The sequence below is a fragment of the Battus philenor genome, unplaced genomic scaffold (genome assembly GCF_028537555.1).
Source record: "Battus philenor isolate CCGP_79_NKW_IND1 unplaced genomic scaffold, ilBatPhil1.0.hap1 SCAF_30, whole genome shotgun sequence".
Classification (NCBI taxonomy): domain Eukaryota; kingdom Metazoa; phylum Arthropoda; class Insecta; order Lepidoptera; family Papilionidae; genus Battus; species Battus philenor.
The window spans coordinates 4,210,089-4,236,796 of NW_027181694.1; the positions used below are offsets into that span (position 1 = coordinate 4,210,089).

General features: G+C 34.7%; 2 protein-coding genes across 2 annotated transcripts; one reads left to right on the forward strand and one right to left on the reverse strand.

The window, feature by feature from the left end:
• Positions 1-2,195: 2,195 nt before the first annotated feature.
• On the reverse strand, positions 2,196-6,647 carry LOC137927407 (calmodulin-like protein 4). The gene is made up of 6 exons (XM_068771205.1): positions 6,547-6,647; positions 6,437-6,467; positions 5,298-5,411; positions 3,732-3,823; positions 3,119-3,226; positions 2,196-2,451 (listed from the first exon to the last, which is right to left on the reverse strand). Exons 1-6 carry the CDS (start codon positions 6,547-6,549, stop codon positions 2,350-2,352), a joined length of 450 nt encoding a protein of 149 aa, XP_068627306.1. The 5' UTR covers positions 6,550-6,647; the 3' UTR covers positions 2,196-2,349.
• A 580-nt stretch (positions 6,648-7,227) lies between these two features.
• On the forward strand, positions 7,228-24,323 carry LOC137927373 (solute carrier family 25 member 44). The gene is made up of 8 exons (XM_068771168.1): positions 7,228-7,397; positions 14,604-15,029; positions 16,350-16,501; positions 17,121-17,210; positions 18,425-18,550; positions 19,433-19,616; positions 21,951-22,078; positions 24,118-24,323. Exons 2-8 carry the CDS (start codon positions 14,921-14,923, stop codon positions 24,310-24,312), a joined length of 984 nt encoding a protein of 327 aa, XP_068627269.1. The 5' UTR covers positions 7,228-7,397; positions 14,604-14,920; the 3' UTR covers positions 24,313-24,323.
• The last annotated feature ends 2,385 nt before the right edge of the window (positions 24,324-26,708 follow it).

Sequence of the window (26,708 nt, forward strand, 5' to 3'; positions counted from 1 at the left end):
AGTTGAATATTTAAGCAATCATTAAAGTTAATTTCCGGTTCATAATTAGTGGGTAAAAAAATCACATGACGTAAATTCATAATGGTTATAATCTGTGAATCTCGTAAAATGTTATAATGCATTCGAGGTTAGGAAAAATCTATGAATCGTACTATTGTAGGCAAATGAAAGAGACAGAAGTCGTTGGTTGCGGACACAAGAACGCTTAACGAAGAAAGTCAAATAAAACTGAACAGTGTAGTAAAGAGATCTTAAGATGAGTATACATTTTTAAAGGTGCGAAAATAACATGTTAAATGTAATACAAAACATCGTCTTTATTTTCATGTTATAGTTTTAACTTTATCACTATGTCAGATGTACGACGTCGACGGCTAGACATAGACTTCTTCCATATATTTCGAATACTTACACCTCATGATCTATATGATTTTTTTACTCAACACTTTTAGTAATTATTATGAATAGCCCATTTAAAGGTGCAGTGTTGTTCTTATAAATAATTCAATATATTTTAACCTTTTTTTTAAAGTTGTCGAGGTTGAAAAAAATAAATTTTTTCCTCGACGCATGTAGGCTCATATTTTATAATCATGTAAATGCCCTCTATCCGTAGAATACAGTATACATACGTCAATTTGACACATCAGCGTTAATTAAAATGCGCGGGAAATATAAATGTCAAATTTCATTTTTTTTTCTTTTATTCAGTTAGACATTGTAGGTTGACAAAAGTATATATTTTTACAGTCAAATGTTTTTAATATTTTAGCGAACGGACCATACCACGACTAGTGCCATATCATGATGTAGAGTTGTTATGTTTGAAAATAAACAGTTTGAATTTGAATGTGTTTTTCTTTCATTACATTTCTAAATGTTTTTTCTGTTTATGTTACGAAGAGTTAACTAGTCACTTCGCGAATAAATCTATTTAAAAAAAAGGAAATATAAGAGCAATGAAAGTAAAGTCCCATTTCATCATCTGATGTTTGCAGTCCCAAGAGATTAAAAAAACAGTACAGTACCCGGCAATAAATATGCACATCAACCTTCGGAAAAAGTCAATCTGCTAATTTCGGTTTCGTAGAGCGTTATCTCTGTTGTACGAAATACAACGACTGACAAAACGTCACATAGGTAGTGTGGGACAGAGATAGTGCTCTACAAAGCCGAAATTAGCCGATTGTCGTTTTCCAAAGGCCGATGTGCAATATTAATTGCCGAGTACTGTAAGATATATTTGACAGTGAAGTGTGCATATTTGTCAATATTTTTAACATTGACTATCGTATTACGATTTTAGGCGTTTTTAAAAATAAGCGTTTATTTAATAAACCACTTAATACCAGGGGTTTTCTGTGAAATGCAGTAAAATAAAGCATTTTTTATTAATAATATTGATAAAGTATAAATCATAATATAAACTTTAAAAAAATAAACTGTGATAAATCTTAAAACAAGATGTCAATGCGTACAAAACCAAAGCATTCTCCAATGCTCGCCCCAATAAATGGAAAAACTAAATGAAAAAATGGAGAAACTGAAAAAAGCAACAGGATAATTTAAGAGGTGTTGGTCTACTCTACCAACATGGTAAAATTATTATCCATAACTACTCATCGCTTACTTTTTCTATCAAATATTAAAAAATAATGTTCAATAAAAATTGTGTCAAAATAATACGAAAATTTTTAGATATAGAAATTGATTGATAGAATTGTATAAACATTAAGTAAAAATTTCTCACTTTATGATTAAAAACATCAAATAAATATTGTTTTAAAAAAGGGATAGCCCCAATCGGGACACATTTGGTGCTCGCGAGGGTCTCTTTCGAAATGTTTAAGTGTTAGTTTTCAAAATATCTAAGATCAATATTGGCAAATTTCCGTCACTTCCGCGCTTGAAGCGGCGAATGCCCTGGAACATAGATCTGTGAGTGCATGTGGAATCTTACGTGGCAGTTCTTCCACAGCAAAATCCCATGGTTTTTGAAATTTAAATATTGATATTTATATTGTGTATAATAAAAATCGATGTTTATACACATACTGTAGTAGGGCTATTGATATGACAGTCCTAAAAATTCTTTAGTGTTGCCAGCATTCTCATTAAATATTGACAGATACCAAATTATTAATGTCACATTTCTCCTTAATTGAAAATAAAAGAGTATTACAAAAAAGTTTCTTTTTAATAATCAATTCTCCTAAATATTACAAATAAAGTTGGACGGCACCTTTTCCAAATTACCATTTAGCATACAATTCAATTTCATAAATAATGGAATGTGTGTTAGTATAACATAAACTTTAAAGATTTATTAAGATATCAAATAGCTTATATTTAATAATAGTCCGGAACAGGAGCACATGCAATCTTCACAAAATCTTCATATCGAACGGTGCCAGCGTTAGAGACATTGGCTTCTCGGAATATGTTGTCAACCTGAAAATAATAGAAAGTGTCATAATTTGAAAAAATAGCTTTCTCTTTTGGCAATGTGTATAGCACATAATACTGGCTAAAATTTTTAGAGCGGGAACTGCATCAAAGAAAAAAAAATAAAATTCAAACTAACAGGTGAGGGAAAATCTTTAGACTATATAGTATGTATAAGCTTTTAACAAAATCTCTGACTTTTTGCCGCTGACTGATTTTGATATAATAAAAAAGTTTAGATTTTTTCAAAGGAAACAAATAATTAAAAATATGTAAAGTGCTATTTTTGATTCTTTTTTTTTGTGACAAAATGATTTAGTTTTATTATGAAATGTAAGCCATATAAAAAAAATGTAACATTTTTCGAACTAATGCACAAAGTTGGTTTAAATATTAGTCTGAGAGAAATTTGAAAACTATTCGTAGCGTTTTTATCAGAAGTCTTAAAATTTCTGCTTTGTCACCATATTAGCTGTTAATCGAATTTACGATTTTTTAGAACTGTGGTATTGAAAATGTGACCACTGATCGATTACCATCATGGCAGTTGATAGTCGCCCATTGCAAGGCATTTGTCTCTCACAATGATCGCCACGATAACTGCTCTTGCGCTGCCTGTATTCATGGACTTCCCGTGATCATGACTATGAAAAATAAAAAAAAACAAAAGTACCTCTCGCTGCGACAATCCTTCCCCCCACTTCTGCAACAAATTCCGCAACTGCCTTGCAGGCACCGTCCCCTTCTTTTCAGGGTCGCCAGCTTTGAACGCATTCACCACCTGTATTGCATGGATACATAAATAAACACTTGACTATGATCCCACTTAGCAGCACAACACTTAGTTAAATATATAAGTGTGTATCAGAGGTGCCCAACTTCTTTTCACATTGAATTCTTTTAAAATTTGGCTGATTCCTGTGGCAACTACAATTCTACCATATTCCCAAAACTCAACCAAAAATGTGAAGAATAGATCTAAGCAAATCATTACATATTGTAGTGAATATGGATTATTCGAGTAACAGTCTCTAAGCCTCTTAAAATATTATCTGCTGTATTGACAAGCAAAGTCAATGTTTTAGTTCTTGACAGTCGAAAGCAGAAAAATTTTAGTGGGCTGTCGAATTGTGAACCCTTATTTTGCGTCACACCAACCTATATCCCCGAAAATATTCATAGAATAATTATATTTAATATATTTAAGTCAAAAGTGAACATTTTAAAACACAAAAAAAAAATTTAGCTGGACCAACCACATGCTTTAAATGAATTTGCAACATTACCTCACTAGGAAGATTCTCGGCGCGGGAATGAATGTGCATCACTTCTAGAAAGTCGGCAAACGACATTTTACCGCCCTTACCCTTCAAGTAACCTGCAATGTAGAAGAAAAAGTTTTAATTATTTTAATGCCGGCTGATAAGATAAAGTGATTTATAAAAAATACTTTTGAGTACACCCAACTCTTATTTGACACGATTTTAAAATAATCAGTTCAGCAATAAAAATAAATATATTTTTTGACACAAGTTTTTTGTTCTAACATGAATGCTGATAAAGTTTTTTTAAATACTTATATTGCAGGTGCTTATAGATACTTATCTAAACAGCAACAGATAAAATTAGGGACATGTGAAATTCTTCAAACACTGTGTCAGACATCTGCATATCTGATGTTAGGACTTTTTGTTTGTAATAAACATGTATATGCTTGTTACAAAGTAGTGATGAATAGTTACAAAATTGCTTTTTATATCTTATTACAATTTGTATTTTTATCTTTGTACTTATGGATTGGAATTTTGACTACGGTTATTATATTTATTTAACTTTTTTTGTACACTGTAGATAATAACTAAAAAAAAACAATTCAAAAAGAGGTACAAGCGGCGGTTTTATTTGCTTGGGGCGATGTCTACCAGACAACCTTTGAATGGAGAATTTTTTATCTTACACAATATTTTTGGAACTGTTCCTAGGAACATGTCTACCATATAAAAAAGAGTTGGGTGAATATATATATATTCCTTCAGGATTCAACTATTAATAACACCAAACATCACCAATACCAATCTCCAGGATTCAAGAAGTTTCATATATAATCGGTGAACACTAATCTTGTTCACACGACAAGGCACTATATGCAGCTATCAACCAATCATTGGAAATCTTTTGGATAAGCCCATGTTTAGCAATGGATGTCCCATGTCTGATATGATGATTATTCACATCCCTCTTTATTATTGTCTCAAAAATCATTGTAAACAGTGTACTGAATAGACTCATGACTTATTATAACTTTACAGGTATAGTTTAAAAAAGCCTTTTGCTTTTATTTGGTAAACTGTTCCCACCATAATTTACTTTTTTATTTTTTAATATCATTGACCAAATGGTTTTAAGTAAAGGCATATATGATTTATTCTTCAATAGATTGATAGTAGTGAAAGAAGAGAAATATAAAAATGCAACAGATACATATAAAAAACTGGTCATCGGCCCTAAGCACCATTCCCAGCTATGCCTGATGGAACAGGTGTTCACATAGTAAATCCATGGAATTTTTAGTTACATCTCCCTGGTACATTTTTCTAGAAATTTAAATGATATATGGCACACAGGTTAATTTCTGCCAACAAACATGGCACATTTTCTTATTAAAAAACCATTAACTTTCGGAATTACTGTAGTGGTATCTTCCAGAACATTCAAAAACCTGCTATGGCTTGATCTTAGGATAATATTCCATTTAAGTTTATCTAAATCAATCAATTAGTATATACTAAATCCTAAGACTAGGGGACTTTGGAATTTTGACATGTATATAATAGACAAGTTTTTATCCAAACCTGTAAGCTCCTGGATAGTGGGGCTCATGCCAAGTGATCTCATTACTACTGTCAGCTCATCCAGGGATGTGATCTGCCCAGACCGAGCAAACAGGTAGAAACATTCCCTAAATTCTAGAAATTATATGAACAATAAGGTTAACTCATAAATCAACATTAATTATAAAATTAATATATCTTAGTTTAAGCCCGCCAGAATGAAATGGCCAAGAGTTTTGCTACCAATCAGTGCACACTATCTGCTTAGGTCATGTGACAGTTTAAATTATGTCTCAGCAGCACCTGCTGCCTAATACACCATATAGTTATAAGGTATATTCAAACAAAAGGTTTTTATGGTTTAGATTATAATGTTAAAAGTTTTAAAACTATATGGCATGTCACCATATCTTTTATCAGGCTGTTCAATACCAAAGCTTCTGGCATTACACCACTGGATCTCTGAGCAGGATCTCCAATGTCTTTAAAAAATCCTCCAAAATACTAAGGAATGAATTTATAAACATTAGAATTTATGTTATACTACTACTTCATAAGTATTAATGCATTTAAATAAAATATAATCTGTGCAGTTCCTGTGTAAATAGTGTACTTTGTAGAATTTACAGAAAAAATAAAAAAATAGACATTTATACCATGTGTACCAGATAAAGTTACTACATTACTTTTTTAATCACACTTCACTAAACAAGTAAATGAGACATATGATATACTCATTTACTACTTATTTGTACTATGTGTATGATTTGCATATTTTTGACAAAATCCTAGATTTGTCATTATCCGTTTCACAGTCACTTTCTGTGACACTTAAAAAGACAACTTTAAAAAATAAGTAGTATTTTCTTTTTCGGATGATGATACACCGGTTGTGTTTTTCCTTGACAATTGTAAACTGTACATGAAAAACTGACATTTTATGGCCAATGTAAGTACGCCTATATGTGGTTATAACTAATCAATGAAATTATGGTTCATTTTCTGGTATCAATCATAAATATTTACTGTCCTGAAAATATAGTATAGACATGATCTCAACGTCAGGCAATGTCTATAAGTTCTGAGCATAGCTGGTTATCAATAAGGTAGGATGATATGATAAAAATATATATTTACTGATAGCATAATTCACACCTTACCATCAATATCTTGTTCCTTAAAATAGCGAGCCTGCAACAAATTATAAAAGTATTTATAGTTACACTTTATTAATAACATAAATAAGAAATATAAATAATTGAACAAGTACCATTTTAGAGATTAATAAAGAAAAAAAAATAAAAGAAATACGAAAAGAAAAGTTTTTAGAGAAAGTTTAGGTCAATCAAGACTTTATTATGACGTATGACAGTACGAAAGACGACAGCTATTAGCCACAGATAAAAGGAAAATAGTTATTGAAAAAAACTATCTAGTGTAACTAATTTTACAGTTCTGTGTATTGGGGTTTAATTGAACTTCTTTGAGAAAGCACTAAGTTACTTAAAAATACTGTAAAGACTGATATTACAATGTAGCAAATGTACGCAACGCTAATTTGTACAAAAATTATGAACGGGGAAAATTTCGTGATCGTTTATTTCAGATAGATTAACTCCTACTGTACATAACAATTTATTAGTATGTGCGATGTAAGAACTTGAATACAGCTGAAGAGACCGATTGAAAATGGAATTTAAAAGTAAAGCGACCACGTCCTTTACAAATAAACCTTCTTAACTTACCAATATTCTACGATTCAGATTTCAAAAGAAACTTTTATAAGACTTGAGAATTTGTTTCTTTTTAATAATCCCTGAAAAAAGAGTTAATTGATTACAATAATAAAATGATATTTGTTGCATACTAACGCCATAGTTATCTGTGTGAATTCTATCTGCTAAAGTCATCAATAAATTTATATCATCTACATGTCAAAGATGGAGAATAAGCAATCAGCTGACTGACATCGCGGAAGGACATGTATTATTCGATCATTTAATCTAACGAACTGTGTAATTTATTAAATAAAACATTTTAATAATTCGTGTACAGTGTTAAAACTTTGTTGTTTATTATTAGTGAGTGCTTCATAATCATGGAATTTGTTTATAGCCTTTGGTAAGAATTTTTTAATGCTTACGCAAGTGTATTAGTGTGTATTTTATTTAATTAAGAGTGATGAATCGATTTTCATTCCAGAAAGCAATGAAAAACCGTATCGATGGCAAATTTTCATTTAACTCTCGGTGTAATTATTTTTAAGTGCAGTAAGTCGACTAGATTTCTCCATCGAAACTAATAGAATAGATAAGATTAGACAAAAAAGCTAAAAATATATTAGTTAAACAAATTTTTATTGGAGCATAAAATTTTCGTAATATTTTGACTTCTCTTGTTTTCCTTCTTTCATTATTTGTAACAATAAATAACTAAAATACATTTTTGTAATAATATAATTTTTAAAACAATTTTATTTCGATCAATTTCACAAATATTCGTAGTATTCTATAAAGTTATATTATCTGTTATATAATAATAATTTTATTTTTACACAACAAATTTTAAGCTTCTCTTATATAGCTGTTCTTTGACTGTTGTATTAAGAATCTCTTTTGTTGGATAGTTTGAGAGCATTTATGTGGCAGGATGTTAAAAGCCTACATATAGATATGATAGCAATGTAAAAAAATATTTATGTGTGTAATAAGTTTATTTTCAACCAAAACTTATTTTGATTAATTCTACTTACTACATTCATTTATAACATTGATGGCAATGTTATTAAAATCTATCCTTAATTTCATTTTAAGTTTTGCTATGAATATCTTGGAATAGCAAAGTGCTATGTGTTGAACACTTTTAATGAAGGTTGTGTGTTTATTTGTATTGTTTATATATGATAATGGGCAAGCAAGCACAGCATAGGTTTTAGCCTCATATGGTGGATAGACAAGATTGTTAGATTTCATTTTGGATCTTTTTATACTTGTGCACAAGAGGTTGTAGTTTGTAATCCTACTTACAAATTAAGTGGGTCTATTTCGCTCATCATGTCCTTGTACGTGATTTATACAATACACTTAGCCTTTATCTTTATGTAAATGAGCTTAGAAAAACTAGCATAAAATATCTTATTTACCCTTTGTATGCGACAACATGGTGACTCTGTGTTTGGCACTAATTGGAGTAACATAACTTTTGTAGATGTCCTGTGGAAGAGTGAAACACGTGTGGAGTGATTTAGCAGTAGTAGTTGTGTAATTCACATTGTTTGCCGCATGCACATTTATCAGTGGGCTGGCGGGCGGTGCACTTTGTTGCACGACTACAACTGCATGTGTGGAAGTGGCTAAATATTGGTTCTTTTCTTACTTAAGATGCACTTCTGCAAAATAACGCCTGATTCCATTAAAAATAATGGCTGATTCCTTTAAACATGGTGCCTGTCAATGTTGGGAACAAATTTTTTTAAATGATGAATGAAATATTGTTTATGATTCAGTGGTTTGTAGTGCATTCAGTACAAGCGATTTTAAACTGTATTTTTTAGGTAATTGGATATAATGTAACCTGTTTCGGGCAGATCTGACTCATACACATTTGAACAGATATGTCCATAGGTAGTTTACAGGTTAATATGTGTTGCTGATGTAATTTTGTGTTAATATTTATATTTCTTGTATAAATTTGTATTTGGACCTTTGCAGTAATATTGGTATTTATGCTTTTCCATTGCAGGTGATCGTCTCACTATTGTGATGGCCTTCTTCTCTTTTTGTCTCTCCTTTAGTACCACAGAATAGTTATTTTACTTTATTAAGTTTTCTTACTTTGTTCGGTTATATATTTTAGAGTTTTATACTATATATATGTTAGGTTATATATTATGTATGTAAGGTATCCTTTGTTAGGCTTTTGAGTTTGAACATTTTCAGTTGTGTTTGCGTGAGAGAAGAGAGAGAGAGAGTGTAAGAAGCCTATAAACTGTGCTAAACTTTATGATATAATTATTAATAAGGATTTTATAAAAAATGATGTGCTTATTGCAAATAATTGAATAGCTGAATATTTGAATTTTTTGTGATGACTATCTTACAGTTATATACTATTTTTCCTGTCACCATCAAACTTTTTGCTTAAAAAAATTGAACAGAAACAGGTTTCTAAGTACAAACCGATAATACATTTAATAGCTAAAGGTAATGTGAAAGATGACATTAAATTTTATATCAGTTAGAGATATGTTTTTGCCATAAGTTATTGATTTTGATTACTTATTTTTTCATATTATATTTGGCCGACACATTATGTTGTCGGTCACTTCCAACGGGTCTTATTGTAAATCTATTGGCTTCCCTATGAAGGTCCTAATCCAGGAGTGGTAAGACATCCACATGGTTGACATGATGATAAATAATGATATTATATGAATTACCCATGTTAGGACACTAAAGATTCTAACCAAAAATGTTACTTCGTTGATCTTCTGTATACTTGATGTTATTAATCAAATAAATTATCTTTAAAAATAATTTATTATATTAAAATTTGAAAGTAATGAATAACCTCAGGTTCATGTATTGTGCCAAGCGATTGAAGGCCATGGTTTCTATGTAAAATGTAATTTTGTTACAGCTAACAAATTTGAGATTAAAGAGTGAAGGTTAAACTAACTTTAAAGTTGTCTTTGAGAAATGTTTTAGTCTGAACTGTGACAGTACTTTGTGTTTATATATGCTTTGATTTACATACACTGTATTATAGTAAAGAGATATAGCTTCTCAGCATTCAATGGATTGACTTGGCAATCCTGACAGATTTTAAATAATCCTACCGATGCTGCTTTCTAAGTTTATTCTAGAAATAAGTTTAGCAAGGTTTAGGCCATATATATATATATATATATATATATATATACACGCTATTATTTACGCTGAGCTGCCTTCGGCCAGTTTCTTATGGCATAAAATACAAAGAGAAATATTAAATTATGAGAAATTCTGTAAAATCCTAGTGACCACTTTAAGGTCCCAGAGATGTCGTGATGAGTCAGTACATAGAAATATCTTATCAAGGTACATTCATGTCAGCCGCCAGACGCCCACAGCAAAGCATAGGACCGAAGATCTCCACCGGTCTTGCGTTGTCCATATCTTGCTGGAGGGGGGGGGGGGTCTACTGACACCACGATAACCGGTGGTCACCACTCGAGAACCCAGACGAGCAATTCTTCGAGCTACGTCGGTGACTAATTTTCTTATAAATCTTCCTCATTTCCGATTCGTTATCGCAGCGAAATATATATATATACGAACTTCCTATATTGTCATAAACTGGTAAGGCCTATTTGTCACGTATGTAGTAAACAAATTTCAAGGTTTCAACTTTACAATGTTGCATATACTGATAAGGGATTTTATGTCGTATCATCATAGTAATAAAGACTATTGTCAATCTAATATTACGTTGGCTCAATCGATATTAATAATAGCTTTTTATTTTTTATAAGAAAAGGTTATTGTGAAAAAATTTGGACAGAAAAATAGTTTTAATGCCCGTTGTTATGTAACCTATATGTGAATAAAATTATCTCCTATTAGGCAGCATAGCACAGCCAAATATGATTGGCGAATATAAAGCTCAACGAATCCGCTGGCTTGGTCACTTGGAGCGAATGGGATCGGATCGGAGCGTGAAGGTAGCGTACCTGGAAAAACCGAGGGGTCGAAGACCAGTGGGTAGACCCAGATATCGCTGGATCGATCGCGTTGAGGCAGACTTGCGCGAATTGAATGTCAACCAATGGCAGACGATGGTGCAAGATATAGGAAAGTGGAAGTCTCTCGCTTCAGAGGCCAAGACTCACTTTGGGTCACTGAGCCAGCGGAGTAGTAGTAGTAGTAGTATTAGGCAGCGTTTACACTGAAGATTAAATCTAAAATCACAACTGGTACAGCGCAGCGTATGTGTTATAGTCTGGACGCAGGCCAATCAGTCCTATTGAAAATCTATTGGCAGGCCTATGTCCAACAGTGGACATATTACTGAAATGATCGTAATGACGATGACACTGCAGATTTGTAATGAAGGGTAGAGAGTGTTGATAAGAGATGGGTAGCTCGCGAGCTAAAGAGAAGAAAAGATATATATCTTTGCAAAAGATATAATCACTCTGCAGCGCAAGTGTTTCAATTGTGTATTGTATTGTATTGTTTCGGAAGAAGTTAATGCTGATAGCCTTGCGGCTTTTACAGCTTCATCGGAAAGAGTTCACGGAACGGAGGGGTCCGTGAACTTAAATTTGTTTCAATTATATCTGTCTTTATACTTATACCGAGTTGCAGCTAGTTCAGAGTTAGACAGAAAGAGATGGGCTTATATAGCAATTTACACGTAAAAGAGAGAAACGGATAGCTATTGCATGTTTGTATTAAAATGTAAACTATGGATTTTCGGGTTTTTTAACAACGACATTATTTTTGCGCTTTATGACAAAGACATAAAGTGCTTAAAAAGAAGCAAACGTAACCAAAAAAGCTCAAAAATTCGCCATAATTTTAAGGTACCATTATTTCAAATTCACACGTTTTATTCCGCCTTACCGAGTCCTAAATCCGAGCTGAAGATATAAAGGATATGTTTTAAGTGTTAGTTGTATAATTCTCTCTGAGCCGTACCGAGTTAAATATATAAAAGAGTGGTATATATCTTAAGATCGAAAACATATAAATCACTCTTTTCATGTCATATACATTTTGATCATCTCTAGTGTTGATAAGTATAACTCGTACAAGGCAGCTGTGAATGAAGGGATTGAATTGGTTGTTATTAAACTCTGGCACCGGCAAGAGAAGCGCACGACGTCTTTCCACAAGATGAATAGATGACTTTGTTCAAGTTACCGGATTAAGTTGGATGCAGCTACAGAACGGTCCTAAGGGATATATCGGGCAGGCCTATATCCAGCTGTGGACGTCAGACGGCTGATGATGGTGATGTCAGTCGCTGATCATCTTCTATAATTCATATTTCCTAATATAAGTGCAGTCTTCCTCTTTCCACTACAACCTATTATACCTTTAGTAGTAAATAAAGAAAATATGTCCATTAAAATGGATCCAACTAGCAACAGCTAGCAACTTGTAACAATCTGTGAAGAAAGCAAGTGATAGGTAAACCGTTTTGATAATGGTCAAAAATTATTTGTTAATCATGTTTACGTACAAAAAGAATTGGCTTTCTTCTATCGGTTCTTGTCTTCTTACTTTTATCGGTATCTGTCTGTATTCTTACTTGTATCGGTAGTGTTTTGTTTAGTTTTTTTCGCGTTTTCTGAGCGCAGACAGTTGGGAGAGGGTTGCTGCTATTTGATACGGATCTTTCTTCTCCCAGCTGTGATTCACGACAGCGTTTTATTATTATTTACAATTTTAATTATTGGTGAATACAGCTAAAATGTATACATATCCAATTTAGATTGGAAGTTTTACTAAACTATACATTAATTGGTACATTATTTAATTTCAAGTCAACAGCCTAAACGCTACAGACCGTTAACAGTTTGACTGCAGACTGACGAGACGTTCCGCTGGCTGGGAGCCGTTCAAGTTTTTTTTTTGTTTTTTCGTCTGTTTTCTGACAAAATATACAAAAAATAAGTTGTGTCATTATTTTTTATGAAAATGTCTATGCTTTGAGGCTTTGGACAATGTGTCGGAGTGTGTTACAGTTGCAATTGATCAGGGAAGTGGGTGCGATTAATATAATGCCCTCTAAAAGTATATTATAACTTGAACGAAAAAGAAAATTGTTGATTTTTTAAATTTAAATATTTCGTACAAAGGATGGCCGTCTGGACACATTTGGAACATGGTCTCAGTATTCCGTAGTAACAATAGGATGCCGTTCATCTCGAAAATAAAATCATTTTACCGCGCCTTAGGTGTGTGCGCGGCGAGACGGAGGGGGAGTATTGACCGCTTCGTTCCGCCAATCCTCCGTCAACGGCGGCGCTAGGCAAGGCCTGGTAACTTATACATTAAAAATTACAGTCGTTTTAGGGTTCCTTTTTTATTGGTGGTATTGCGAAAACGTTTACAAAAAGATTTCACCTACATTTTTATTGATTGATTTGGAATTTGTTATGAAAACTTTTATATTGGTACAAGGTGATCGAAAACAAATGAAATAGCATTAAAGGGGCTGATATCCTTTGATTTTAATTAGACTTGATTCAAAAATAATTGGCTTCAAAAGAAACATTATATTTATTGTTTACCATCTATTCCTCCAGACTTGGTACTGATAGAAGTTATTGGCCTGTAACATTCAAATAGGAAAATAAATTAATTTAACACAATTCATATTGTTCATTGTATACATGGCGATTTGAAATAGATATAAAACATCTTACGCAAGTCAACTGCCTATGGACATATCTGCGCGCAACGCCCGAGTACCTACGGGTCATATCTGCCTGAAACGAAGTAGGCTACATTATATCGAATTACCTTAAAAATACAGTTTAAAATCGCTTGCTCTGAATATACTCTAGAGCAGAGTTCCCCAAACTTTTTTGTGTCATTGACCCCTTGCCATGTTTTTCCGTGTTGGGTAGACCCCCTGCTTACCTAATATTGATTTCCTGTAAATTTCTAACTGTAGTGAAGTTTAGTGTATGTTCAAAATGTGTTGCGACCACAAAGCGAATACCAACATCTTACAACTTACACAATTTTAAAAACATATATAATATTTTTTTTACTTCATAGGTTCTTTTATAAATAATGTAAATGTTTTGATATTATTAGATAGTATGACGTAAGTAAATCAGTGTATGTGTTGAGATCCACTATCGTGGACCCCGATTTTCATTTCATGGACCCCCAAATTTTTTTTTGCTGACGTAGACCCCTTGCAGGTTGTCATAGACCACTAGGTGTCGATATAGACCACTTTGGGAATCACTGCTCTAGAGTATTGGTAAATACCATAAATGATAATATTTTATTCGTCATTTAAAGAAAATTCGTTCCCGACACTTAAAGGTGCCATGTTGCACTCTTTTCCGGCCAACGAAATGTTATACACGCATAGACTATCGCAAAAAAGAATTCTGTAAATTTGTAATTAATAAAATAACATTTTAATATCGTTATTTTCATATATCGATTGATTTTGAAATTTTGTATATAGGTCCTGAAAAATAGGCTCTGTGGGAAACGAAGCGATATGCTTCGTTGATTGTGTTATTTATAGAGTAAATAAGGTAAATATATATTGTGAATATAATCAATGATTTGTTTTTTTTTTTTTGGTTCGCAGCTGTGAAAACAATCTTTAATGCCAGCCATGGAAGAGCTTGAAACGACCATCGTATGCGACACACACAAAAACCGAGCGAAGATATCATAACACGTGAAATAAAACTTAGGCAAATTTTAGACATCTAGTCTTCATTTATTGACGTCGAACGTTAAATTATAATTTATTTATTTACCAATTATTCCATATATATTCTGTATAAAATACATAATGTACAAATGTAAGAGAATAACCAAAGATATATGACATAGTTACGTAAATGTTAATTGGTGTATGAAATACACCGGGACGGGTTAAACGACGTGGGTTGGGGGAGAATGGCCACGATGGTGGAGTCACCACCGCCGCAGTTGATCACCACAATAGAGTGGAGTATGATGGACAAAAGCAAGTTCTTTCCGTTGTACACCCTGAGCAGTTTTACAGGTAAGTTCAATTTACATGGCACTATAATCGCAGTTCCTTTTTCTTCTTTTCAGCTGATAGGCCTTCCCGTAAGACAACCACGTTGGCCAGTCTAGAGCTGCCAGTATCCACCGACTTTTCTGAACTTTGTCAATGTCGTCGGTCTATCTGGTGGAGGGTTTACCCACACCGCATCTGCTGGCTCATGGTCAAAGCCATCGGTTGCACGAGCGATGTGAAACGAGCAATTCTTCAAGTTACGTCAGCGCCCTTGGTTCTTCTGCGGATCTCCATATATCTGGTTCGATCTCGCAGCAAAACTGGGCGATCTTCGCGAGCTCCTTGCCAATGTTAAACTAGTCACTTTCAAACTGGCCAGCCCGATGTGTAGTACTGATCCAAGGTGGCAGCTCTGAGGGCTTGATGTGAGGTGGTCGGGTGTACCGTGGAGCCACTGTTCTTCAGTTACCGCTTTGCTGATGCATTTAACTCTTAATAACCTAGAGTTTCAATTTTGATACCAATCCTTTAAACCGAATGTTCACATTGTTTTTTTATAGGTTGGCTGTACGTATTTTACTGTTGTATAATATTCTTTCCAACGAAATTAAAAAAAAAATCTGTTTTTCCCTTCATCTAGACCCTCAAGCAAACACAGTAATATTTAAAAAAATCACTTTCGTAAATCAGGCTACTAAGGGTTAATATTTAAAAGGTTCCATAAACAAAAAAATCTATTCTTGGCAACCTGCTTTTATCACGTGGTAGTATTGAGGTTGAAGAAGTTTTCAATTTTCACTTTTACCTCTAGTTTGGAACGCATTAATCAACTTCATTAGTTATATCGCCTTTAACCCTTCGTGTGGTGCCTGTCATTGTCGGGAACGAATTTTTTTAAATGATAAATGAAATTTTATTATTTATGATCCGTGGCTTGCAGTACATCCAGAGCAAGCGATTTTAAACTGTATTTGTAAGGTGATTCGATGCAATGTAGCCTGCTTTATTTCGGGCAGATCATACGGTACGATCCCATCAGCCCATCACCCGGGGAGGTCGGACGCATAATGTACATAAGCAGTTGACATGTCAAGTCTGTCAGAGATGTAATTTAAATTATCTATGTCGCTGTTAAATTGTCACAATTAAGCGTACACATCGAGATGTATAGGTCACCAATGCCATCTAGCAATAAATTATTAAAACTTCTTTTTCACAATACCTATCATTTTTAACAAGGTAGCCAAGTTTCTATTATCTATGATCGACAGGCGTGTCCTCATAACCTTTGACCGTATTGATTCGGTATGTGAAATTTACTTGAACACTCTTCGTTTCCAGTTCGCTGCGCCTTATATCCTTTAACTCTGGTGAAGACTCAGATACAGGTGCAGCGGAAGAAGGAGGCCTACAAGGGTGTCACGGACGCGATCACCAAGATATATCAAAACGAGGGCGTTTCCGGTCTTTACCGAGGCTTTTGGTTATCCAGTGTGAGTGCTGTTTGAAGTTATTTTTGACGCTTTATCATTATCATCATTTCAGCCGTAAGACGTCCACGTTCACTGCTGAACTTAAACCTCCCCCTGAGATTACTGAAGGTGCCATCGATATCTAAAGATATCTAGGCTATGTTCCAGCACTTAACATCTAAACGAAAATAAATTACCATAAAGTCGTCATTTACAAGATGGATACATTTTGTTAAGGTCATCAAAAGACCCTGGATGTGGCCCGCTTCCAAACATTTCTATTAGAAATCTATGAGGATGTCCTCCTTGGCAAAAAAATATAAATCTATCTATGATAGAAGAAATTTTGGATAGAAAATCTAACTGAATACTGAACACTGAAACGTATAAGAAGTCATGTCAGTATATGTGGTTCTTGAGTGGCGCCAATAGACGCGGCGTGGATTGATCATACTCAATTTCACGGGAGGTCGTTATGGGGGACGCCTATACCTTACAATGGGCGTCTATCGGCTATGACATGATCAACTAGTAAGTCGTGAAGCTGTCTTCGTACGTTAACGACCATTTGTGGTAAATATGCCTAGGAATACCCGGTCTCTACTTTTTACAGAGTCTTTAATGTACTCTCTTTCTCTAGTTTCAGATAATCTCAGGAGTATTCTACATCTCAACTTACGAGGGCGTTCGGCACGAGCTCGGGAAATACGATGTCAGTCCAAAGATGAAGGTGTGCATATCTATTTATTTATTATTATTATACATTTATTCATATTGTTATTTACGTTGCACCATTTAAATTGACCAACTGTGTACACTATGAGAGGACAAAAGAGCTCAATTTAAAGAAACTGGTATCAAAATGAAGCTTTTTGTAATACAACAACATCTTTTAACTTACAGCTAAAGGTTCCAAACCCCCTCTGATCTGACAAGAACCCTCAAACTCAGACGGATTCTTTAGTTGTTACTTTAAAATTACTTTACTATTTAAAAATAGTTCACTATTAAGTAATGCCATGTATTCGTAACACTTAAAAAGATTCTAATCACATAGTGAACTACATAACGCGCGAAGTTCATAGCGCACTGCCAGATGCGCGAAATGTCAAACGTGCGATGTTCATAGCGGATTTTTAAACGAGTAAAATTCAGAACCAAATGCCAAACGTGCCAAGTTCATACGCAATGACCAAACGCGCAAAGTTCATGGCGCAGTGCCAATTACGCGATTTTCACAGCGAACTGTCAAACGCATGAAGTTCTTTGCAAACTAACTAATGAAGTCGTTCACAAGTTAAGGTGTGTCTAAGAGAAATAGGTATTTATGTTTATGTATGTGTTATATATATATACTAGCTGATCCCGCAAACGTTCTTTTGCAAAAAAATTAAAGTTTTTAATTAACAAATTAAAGATAAGGATTAATCGTAGAGGGGTGAAAATTTAGGGTTGTATGTATTTTTGTATGCTGTATCATAATAAAATAAAAACCATAAAATTTGTAAAAAAAATTAATTAAAAAATTTAAGGTGGACCACCCTCATTACTTAGGGGTATGGAAAATAGATAGTAGCCGATTCTCAGACCTACTGAATACGGATATAAAATTTGGTATAAACTGATAAAAGCCGTTTCAGAGGAGTTCAAGTTCGAACACCGTGACACGAGAATTTTATATATTAGATATATACATACGTGTGAGTGTGTATAAGTAAAAGATTGCTAAGATAAAATTGGTATATAGCAGCACCAACTTCTTCAAATTGCCAACCGTGAAATTATAAATTTGATCTGGCACGTGGGTAACAACAGTTAAGGGACATTCGCCTTGGTTTCGTTTTCGAAAGCTGTGAAAATGACAACGCTATTCCGCGTGCCAAATCAAACGCCCGATGGTATAACAGCTAAGTGATTACTAATGAAGTTGTATCGTATTTACAGTCGTTCATAGGCGGCGGATGCGCGTCGATGGTGGGGCAGACTGTTATCGTGCCTTTCGACGTTCTCAGCCAACACCTCATGGTGCTGGGACTCGCGAAAGGTCGACCCGGCGCCAACATAAATCCCGTAAGTCATACTTCCACACCCTAAAACCACCAACATTACTGCTCGGTATGTTATACTGCAGAGACTAATCAGCTCTTCTGCAGGGTGAAGGGTGATGTTGTATTTATAACTGTGACAGCCGAGCGAGTAGGTGACTATCAGAGATGGGTAGCTCGGTAGCTAAAGACCAGAAAGATATATATCAGAGTTCCCCAAACTTTTTTGTGTCGTAGACCCCTTGCCATGTTTTTCCGTGTTGGGTAGATCCCCTACTTACCTGACATTGATTTCCTGTAAATTTATTTGTTTGTCCCACATTAATATTTATAGAGTGATAAATTGAACAAGTCAGTGCAAGGTAGCGAAGTTCTGAGACTGCGACTCTCAGGTTTTTACAAGTTTAAAATGTATTGCGACCACAAAGCGAATACCAACATCCTACAACTTCCACAATTTTTTAAACATATATAATAAAATTTTTACTTTATAGGTACTTTTTATAAATAATGTAAATGTTTTGATATTATAAGATAGTATGATGTAAGTAAATTAAGTTGTCATAGACCCTTAGGGGTCGATATTGATCACTTTGGGAATCACTGATATATATCTTAGCAAAAGATATAATCACTCTCCAGCGCGCGCGTTGCAATTGTATCTCTATATCTTTATACTTATAACGAGTTGCGGCTCGTTCAGAGTTAGAGAGAGAGAGATGGGCTTATATATCAATTTACACGCAAAAGAGAGATAGATAGCTGGTACATGTTTATATTAAAATGTAAACTACGGAACGACAACATCATGCGAGCGCGCGTTTAGTTTTTTTGTGCTTTATAAAGTAAAATACAAAGACATTAAATGCTTGAGATGAGAAGTTGGTAATTGTTTGTGTGATTCCAGAAGTTAAACCCTTTGGGGTTGGAACTGGATCGTCGGATGACCCGCGCGGCGCTGGCGCGTGAAGTGGCGCGCCGAGTGTACCGGCTGCACGGTCCGCTGGGATACTACCGCGGCTACTGCGCCTCGCTGGCCGCATACGTGCCCAACTCCGCCCTCTGGTGGGCGCTCTACACCGCCTACCAAGGTACCGCATCGAATTTACTTTCAATCATTACATACAAACATTACATTACATATAAAATGAACATTAACCCTTAAATGCATGGTTTTTTATTGCGGCCTGGAAAAAATGTTTCCTGGTAGGTATTTAATAATTACAAATATCTATTCAAAAAAATAGATTTGCCGCCAAAACTTGCATAATTTCTTTTTCACACTCAATATATTAATTATCTTATGGTCGTGAAAATGCGTTCAGAAATACATACCACACGACTTCAATAAAATAACGTGAAACGTGGTATATATACATTTGGCAACAAGATGCATTTAAGGGTTAATGGTTAGCTAAACGTTTCGTCGGCCGAAAAGTGTGCAACATGACGCTTGTCAGTGATGAGAACGAATTTTTAAAAAATTGTAATTGAAATATTATTTTTTATGGTTCTGTGTTGCAGTTCATCCAGAGCAAGCGATTTTAAACTTTATTTTCAAGGTTATTCGATATAATATAGTCTATCGTTGCGATCAGATACGTTCATAGGCGGTTGACGAGTTAAACACCATAAAAGTGCAATGAAATGGTTCTTAACAAATTAATACTTCATTATACAACCTCACATAATCGAAGTGTAAAGGTATTGTCCACGTTGAGAAAAAAATGGAAGTTCCTTACTTGTAAACGGGGGGGGGTCAACGAATATTTATCTGATTTAGATAGTGCAGAATTAAAATGTTCACTTTTTCTGACAGTGTTTGACTGATTTGTTATTTTAGAAAACTATTTATGGATGGAACTCAACCGCAACGTAAATTTAAAAGTTTTGGGAATACAGTAAAAATGTAGCAAGATGTTCACCGGAATCCACTAAATTTTGAAAGTGATCAATAAAAAATGTCTGTGAACCTCTGATATAGTTATCACTTGTAATAAAGTGACTCGTGTGTGCGTATGCCCGAAGAGATCAATTTTGACAGAATCTAGAAACATTGAGATTTCATATTATGGTATTCTTTTACTTAAAGATATGAAGCTGAATGTTTGGAACATGACATGATCTAAAATAATTCGACAAACAACTGTATCTTTTATGATCATTTACAATCATTATTAATAAAATACTAATGACATTTATTTACAAGTTGTACTACCTCTAAAATTGCAGTTGTGTTCTTTCGATAATTTTTGATAACTCGACATACAGAGAAATGAGTTTTTCACGGTATTTTAGATTTTCATACTGTACATACTTTTAAATCTTTTAGGTTAAGGAGACCGGAAAGTAATCTCGCTTTCGTAAATAAACTCACACGAATACATTTTTAACAAGTTTTTATTTCTGATTAACAATAATTTCACCTTCGTTGTCAACTACCTTTTGCCATCTAGTATACTAATTTCCAATGCCAGAGCGGTAACAATCTAACAGTTATTCTGTAAAATATGTCGACAGAAACGACATTACTTTCCGGTAACCCTAATACCTTAGGGTTGAGGTACGTAAGTCCCGGGTTTGAATCCAATCTTATATGTTCAATACAATCTTATACATAATTGATACTTTCATTAATTATGGATTATGGATTGCCACTGCTCATATGATTATTTCCGGCCATTATCTATGTTATACATACATATACACACACATGTAAATATATATATATATATATATATTTACATGTGTGTGGGCAATATATATATATATATATATATATATATATATATATATATATTGCCCTCTTACTAACATTGTAAAGACACAAATCTATGAATACTACCTACTTGTTTCTTTTTTAAAAATGTAACCATATTATTTAATAAGCCTATTTACAATTTGTGTAATGGCGGACTTAATGCCTTTAGGCATTTTCTACCAGTCAACCCAAGGTGGTGAAGAGGTCTTTAGGTTCCTTATCCACTTTAATGTCGTCAAGATTACCCATATACAAATAAGATGAAACATTTTATTACAAGTATATATGCAAGTTCTTCCAGGCCCAATTTACTGTTCATAGCTTTATCTGTTCCCACGCTCAACAATCACGCGTGGGTTAACAGGTGAGGTACAATTGTCCATTATTGGTTATTACACTTTGATTAATAATGACAATTTATACTAATAATAATTGCTTGTATTGTTCTAAGAAACATGCCTGAAGAGCAATCCTCCAAGAGCCCTACTTGTCATTGGTCGCCATTTCGTTGAATTTATAAACGTGTTGCCATATTATATTTTCTGGAAATGGATAATACGAAAATACTTTTCACATTAACCTAATATGTAAAAATCCAAGTTTAAGGTATGCCTTGATTAAATATTGTAAAAAAATTTAATGTTTTTTTTTTGTACATTCACAGACGAGTTGCTCAAGATTAGTCCCGCGTGGATATCACACCTGTTCATCCAGTGCGTTGCCGGGACCCTGGGCGGCTTCACCACCACCATCCTCACCAACCCACTGGACATCGTACGGGCGAGGCTTCAGGTAAGTCTAGATTGTTCCATTCTTGAATCAGACGTGGTCCAGAACCATCACGATAAACGAGGGTTTTATAAGTTGCGTACACAATCATTATCGGGATATGCTATTCGAGATAATATAGCGACATAGGTACTCCTCTTGCTATCATCTAGAGTGTTTTGTATTGGCAAGATTGTTCAGTTTAATCACACTTGGATTTTAAAATGAAATGAGAGTCAACAACAATACACACAATATTTCTATAATATAATGTTCATGGTTAGATCTCATTTACACCAAAATGTGTTAGTGTTGATAAAGTTAGTTGATATAGCTTTCAATCCAAAAAAAAGTTTTTACTGTTCAATATAAATATTAATAATTAAAAAATATAATATCATGTTTGATATCTACAAAAGAAGAAAAGGAATCAAGCTATAAAATTAGTTGATGTAATTTAATTAAGGGTCAGCGGAAGTTATTATCCCAGTATGTTGGCAAGGATGATGAGAGCCAGTAGTGATGGAAGAAAGTGTATTCATGTGAACAAAGAGTATTTACAATTTACACGACCTAACGCAACGGCAACGATCATATCACTGATGGCGTCCGAATTCAAACTGGCGTTCGATATTTGAATTCAAATGCGCAAGAATAATTTGACACAGGTGTTACAGCAATATGGTGCGTTCACGCTCAATATTTCAACGACAATATTCAAATATCAATCTTGATATAAATAATTTAGGTATAAGGAATACCAAATCTTTAAGAAAATGAAAGAATCTTATAAGACAAAATTAAGTAGCATAGATAGTGTAGCTGAGAATTCAGGTCGGCAGCTGTTTTTATATTGAGCTGTCTTACCGTAAGCCGTGAAGAATACCGAATTTTTGTTTGTGTACACTTTATTGTACACCATAGATATTTTAAAAAAAGAATCAATTATATAGAGGTACAAGAGATGGTCTTATCACCCCAGGCGATCTCTACCAGACAACCTTTGGATGGAGATGACAAACATGAAGGATAGGGCAGTTTGGGTTGTACATATATACAAATACATACATTACTATACACACATATACAAAAATGCACACACACACACATTTATATATATATATATATATATATATATATATATATATATACACACATATACATATATATTCACTTGAGAAAGGTAAAATATAAGTATGAACAAAATACAAATGCTACACAATATCATATTTTAGAGGCCAAGGAAGTGCTTTTTTACCATATTGTTTAAATCCGGACGAGAGCGGAGCGATTTAGCGCATATAATTGGTTCTGGTATCTCATTCCATAACCTGACAGCGACAACAGTAAAAGATTTCTCCATAAACATAGGAGAATGAGCAGGCATAGACAATTTCAAGTTTCATCTGTTGCGCGTAAACTTTTACGTTTATTTTTCTTGTTAATTTTGAGCCTTTTACCATCACTAAAAAAATATGTGTAAAAGTAAAAAAAACTGGTCTTTTGGGTAGCACATGTGGTGTGAATAAAATATATATTTAAATATTTAGAAGATATGTGGCTCTAAGAGTAATACTCTCTCAGGAATAATGTGTATGACCTGGTACTCTCACAGGACACCTACAAAATATTTACGACCACTTAATGTATTTACATAGAAATCAATGTAAATTTAAGACAGACAGTGATCTCATTAACGTAATGTAAGGAATAAAAATAAACTTGCTGCACCCGCTATGAGGTTCCACAGTGCCTTATTCATTCACACGTCAATGTAAAAGATTCTATAATAAACTACCAAACGTCTTGGTAAATTTATCTCTTTGTAATTTAAGCACAGGATAAAAATGATCGGAAATAAATTGTTCTAATGCTAAGGAAAAAGATTACTATATCAATCATCACAGAAAAATGACAAATCCCAATGTGTTTATTTAAAGCTGATGTAATGACCTTGTAATATATAACAGAGTAGTTTTGACTTTGACTTACATCTTATGGGGGATATCTATTGCTTTGCATTTAGCTGGTATGATCATGAAATAAATAAACGTGTGTTCCAGGTGGAAGGTGTTGGATCGATGCGGCAGGTGTTCAAAGAGCTGTGGAGGGAAGAAGGACTCATAGGGTTGTACGCGAAAGGACTGTCGGCGCGCTTAGCGCAGTCGGCCTGTTTCTCCTTCTCAATTATCCTGGGTTACGAGACAATCAAGAGATTCAGCGTGAACGACGAATTCAGGACGAGGGTGCGGTGGTGAATTAAATCTGATGACACAAAATGACTTTCCTTTACCCTTGAATAACCTTGGCTCCTAATTTAAAATATTTTTATTCACTTGAATATGATAGAATAATTAATAAGCTTACCACTACACTACCAATACCTATCAGCTAAAGATAAATAGGAGGCTGCCGCTAAGGTGGCCCAAACGAGGAGCTGGAAGGAGTTCTGCATGACCCAGACTCAAAATCTTTGGGTCAGGATCTACTAGGTGATCCGCCAGACCTTAAAGCAGCAACAAGACCGTTTGCTTGTGAGGAATGGAGACACCTTAGATTCACGTGGGTCGGCAGAGCTCCTTTTGAGCATATTTTTTCCCGACGACAAGGTGAAAGAGGACGAATCGATTCACTCCTTGTTCAAGGAGATGATTTTGGCCCATTTGCCTACCTCTTAAAAAAGGGCAGTGGTGGTAATTCTACCCAAGTCTGGGGAATCCGACTTCCATGATCCCAAGTCTTACCGCCACACAGGCCTGCTGTCGGTGAAGGGTAAAGGTCTTGAAAAAGATAACGGTAAGTAAAGTGGTGACTTGCGTCAGTGATGGGGAGAAGGATAGATCTTGACGGGATGCCGGAGATCATCTCCGATAAAAACTCTGACAACCCTTTCTTGCTTACAAAATATAATAATGAAGAATGTACCAGCCTATTATGATTTACAATGCTAAAACGCTCCAACATCGTTTGACAAAATTGTTTGCGTAAAAGTCACTTTCAAGCAGTAGTTGAACAATTTGAATTTTGTTTTTGCGCGAATGGCTCTGTTCCCTGGAACAAATAAAACTTACACTCAGCCCATCATTCATCCATCATACAAAATAAGAATTTCTACTCTTAAAAGATTTTGTGTGTGCGAACGCACGATTCTCACTCAACCACTGCAATATCGTGACTGGCCAGTGATTCCAACCCCAACGCCCACCCTCCGCACATTACTTTTTTGAAATAATCGTATTTAAAAACAAATCTGCAACCAGACACCCTTTATAAGCAGTGGCCTTGCAGAATGCTAAATATACATTGGAGTATTTCGTGAACAGAAGACTATTGATGTCGCCGAGGATATCGAGTGGCACCCTGGTGAACCAATGTGGGTGGCCCTGTAGGATACTAGGTATTAACTGTAGTAGTACGTGAGCAGTAGACTATTAATAGCAGCAGATTCCTCTTCCGAATAATCCCTGCACAGAAAACAGTTCGTAACTTCTAAAGTGAACAAACGTTTGTTAAAACCATGAGCAGTTACGACCCCTACCACCAGACGCAGTCAGGGTTGCGACAGTTAGTGCAGAGTATTTTTTTTGAGGCCTCGTTTTCAGGCATGGGGGGAGTATCTTTCTAACAAAGTAATTTTTTCACGTGATCGTTTTATATCCATACTCATCTTTCGTTCTTCTCAGTCTATATTATCACAATGAAGCGTTTAAATGTGTTAATCTTTATATAATAAAAACACAATCAAATTATGTTCATACATAAACATGTAGAAAAAATTATACTGCACGCAAAACTTAATAAAACCCTAATGTTCTCTTTCAGAGAATCGATTTTTACCCGTGTTCATCGAGCGAATGAAGATCGATATCTCAAAACGATATTATTTAGCCATACAGCTTGGGATTGATTTGGTTGATCTAATTTAATGATACTGTTGAAAAGTGATCATAAATAACCCAAAGAGTTTGTTGTCGGCTTTTACATCACAGCGAGTTTAGAACTCTCGTAGCTTGAGATTATCTTCATTATTATGTAAGCCGATAGACGTCTATTGCAAGGCATAAGCCTCTCCCAAAGATCATCACGATGACCAGTCTTGCGCCGCTCGAATCCAGGGAATTGCTGCAACCTTATTTACTTCGACAGTCTTCCTAGCGGGGGTCTACACACTTCGCTTCTACCAGCTAGTGATCGCCACTTGAGAACCTTTCGGCCCCAACATCGGTTGCACGAGTGATGTGCTCCCCTCACTACCATTTCAGACAAGCTATACTTAAACCTACATCCGTAACCTCGCCTCTTATGCTGAGTAAGAAAAGGACCAATATATAGCTACTTCCGCTGCAGTAGTAGTCGTGCAATAAAGTGCATCGCCCGCCGCTGATAAATGCGCATGCGGCAAATAATGCGAATTACATAACTACCACCGTTAATTCACTCAACACGTGTTTCATCTCTATGGGGCATCCTAAGAAGTAATGTTATACCGATTAGTGCCAAACACAGATTCAGAGTATGCTGGTCTTATTTCTGATTCGATCTCGCCGCATAACTCAGAGCATAGATCACTTCATTGCTCTCCGGGAGAGCTTAAGCCGTCTTATGAGACGTTCACTATAAGCGACCACGTTCCGGATACGTACGTCATCACCGG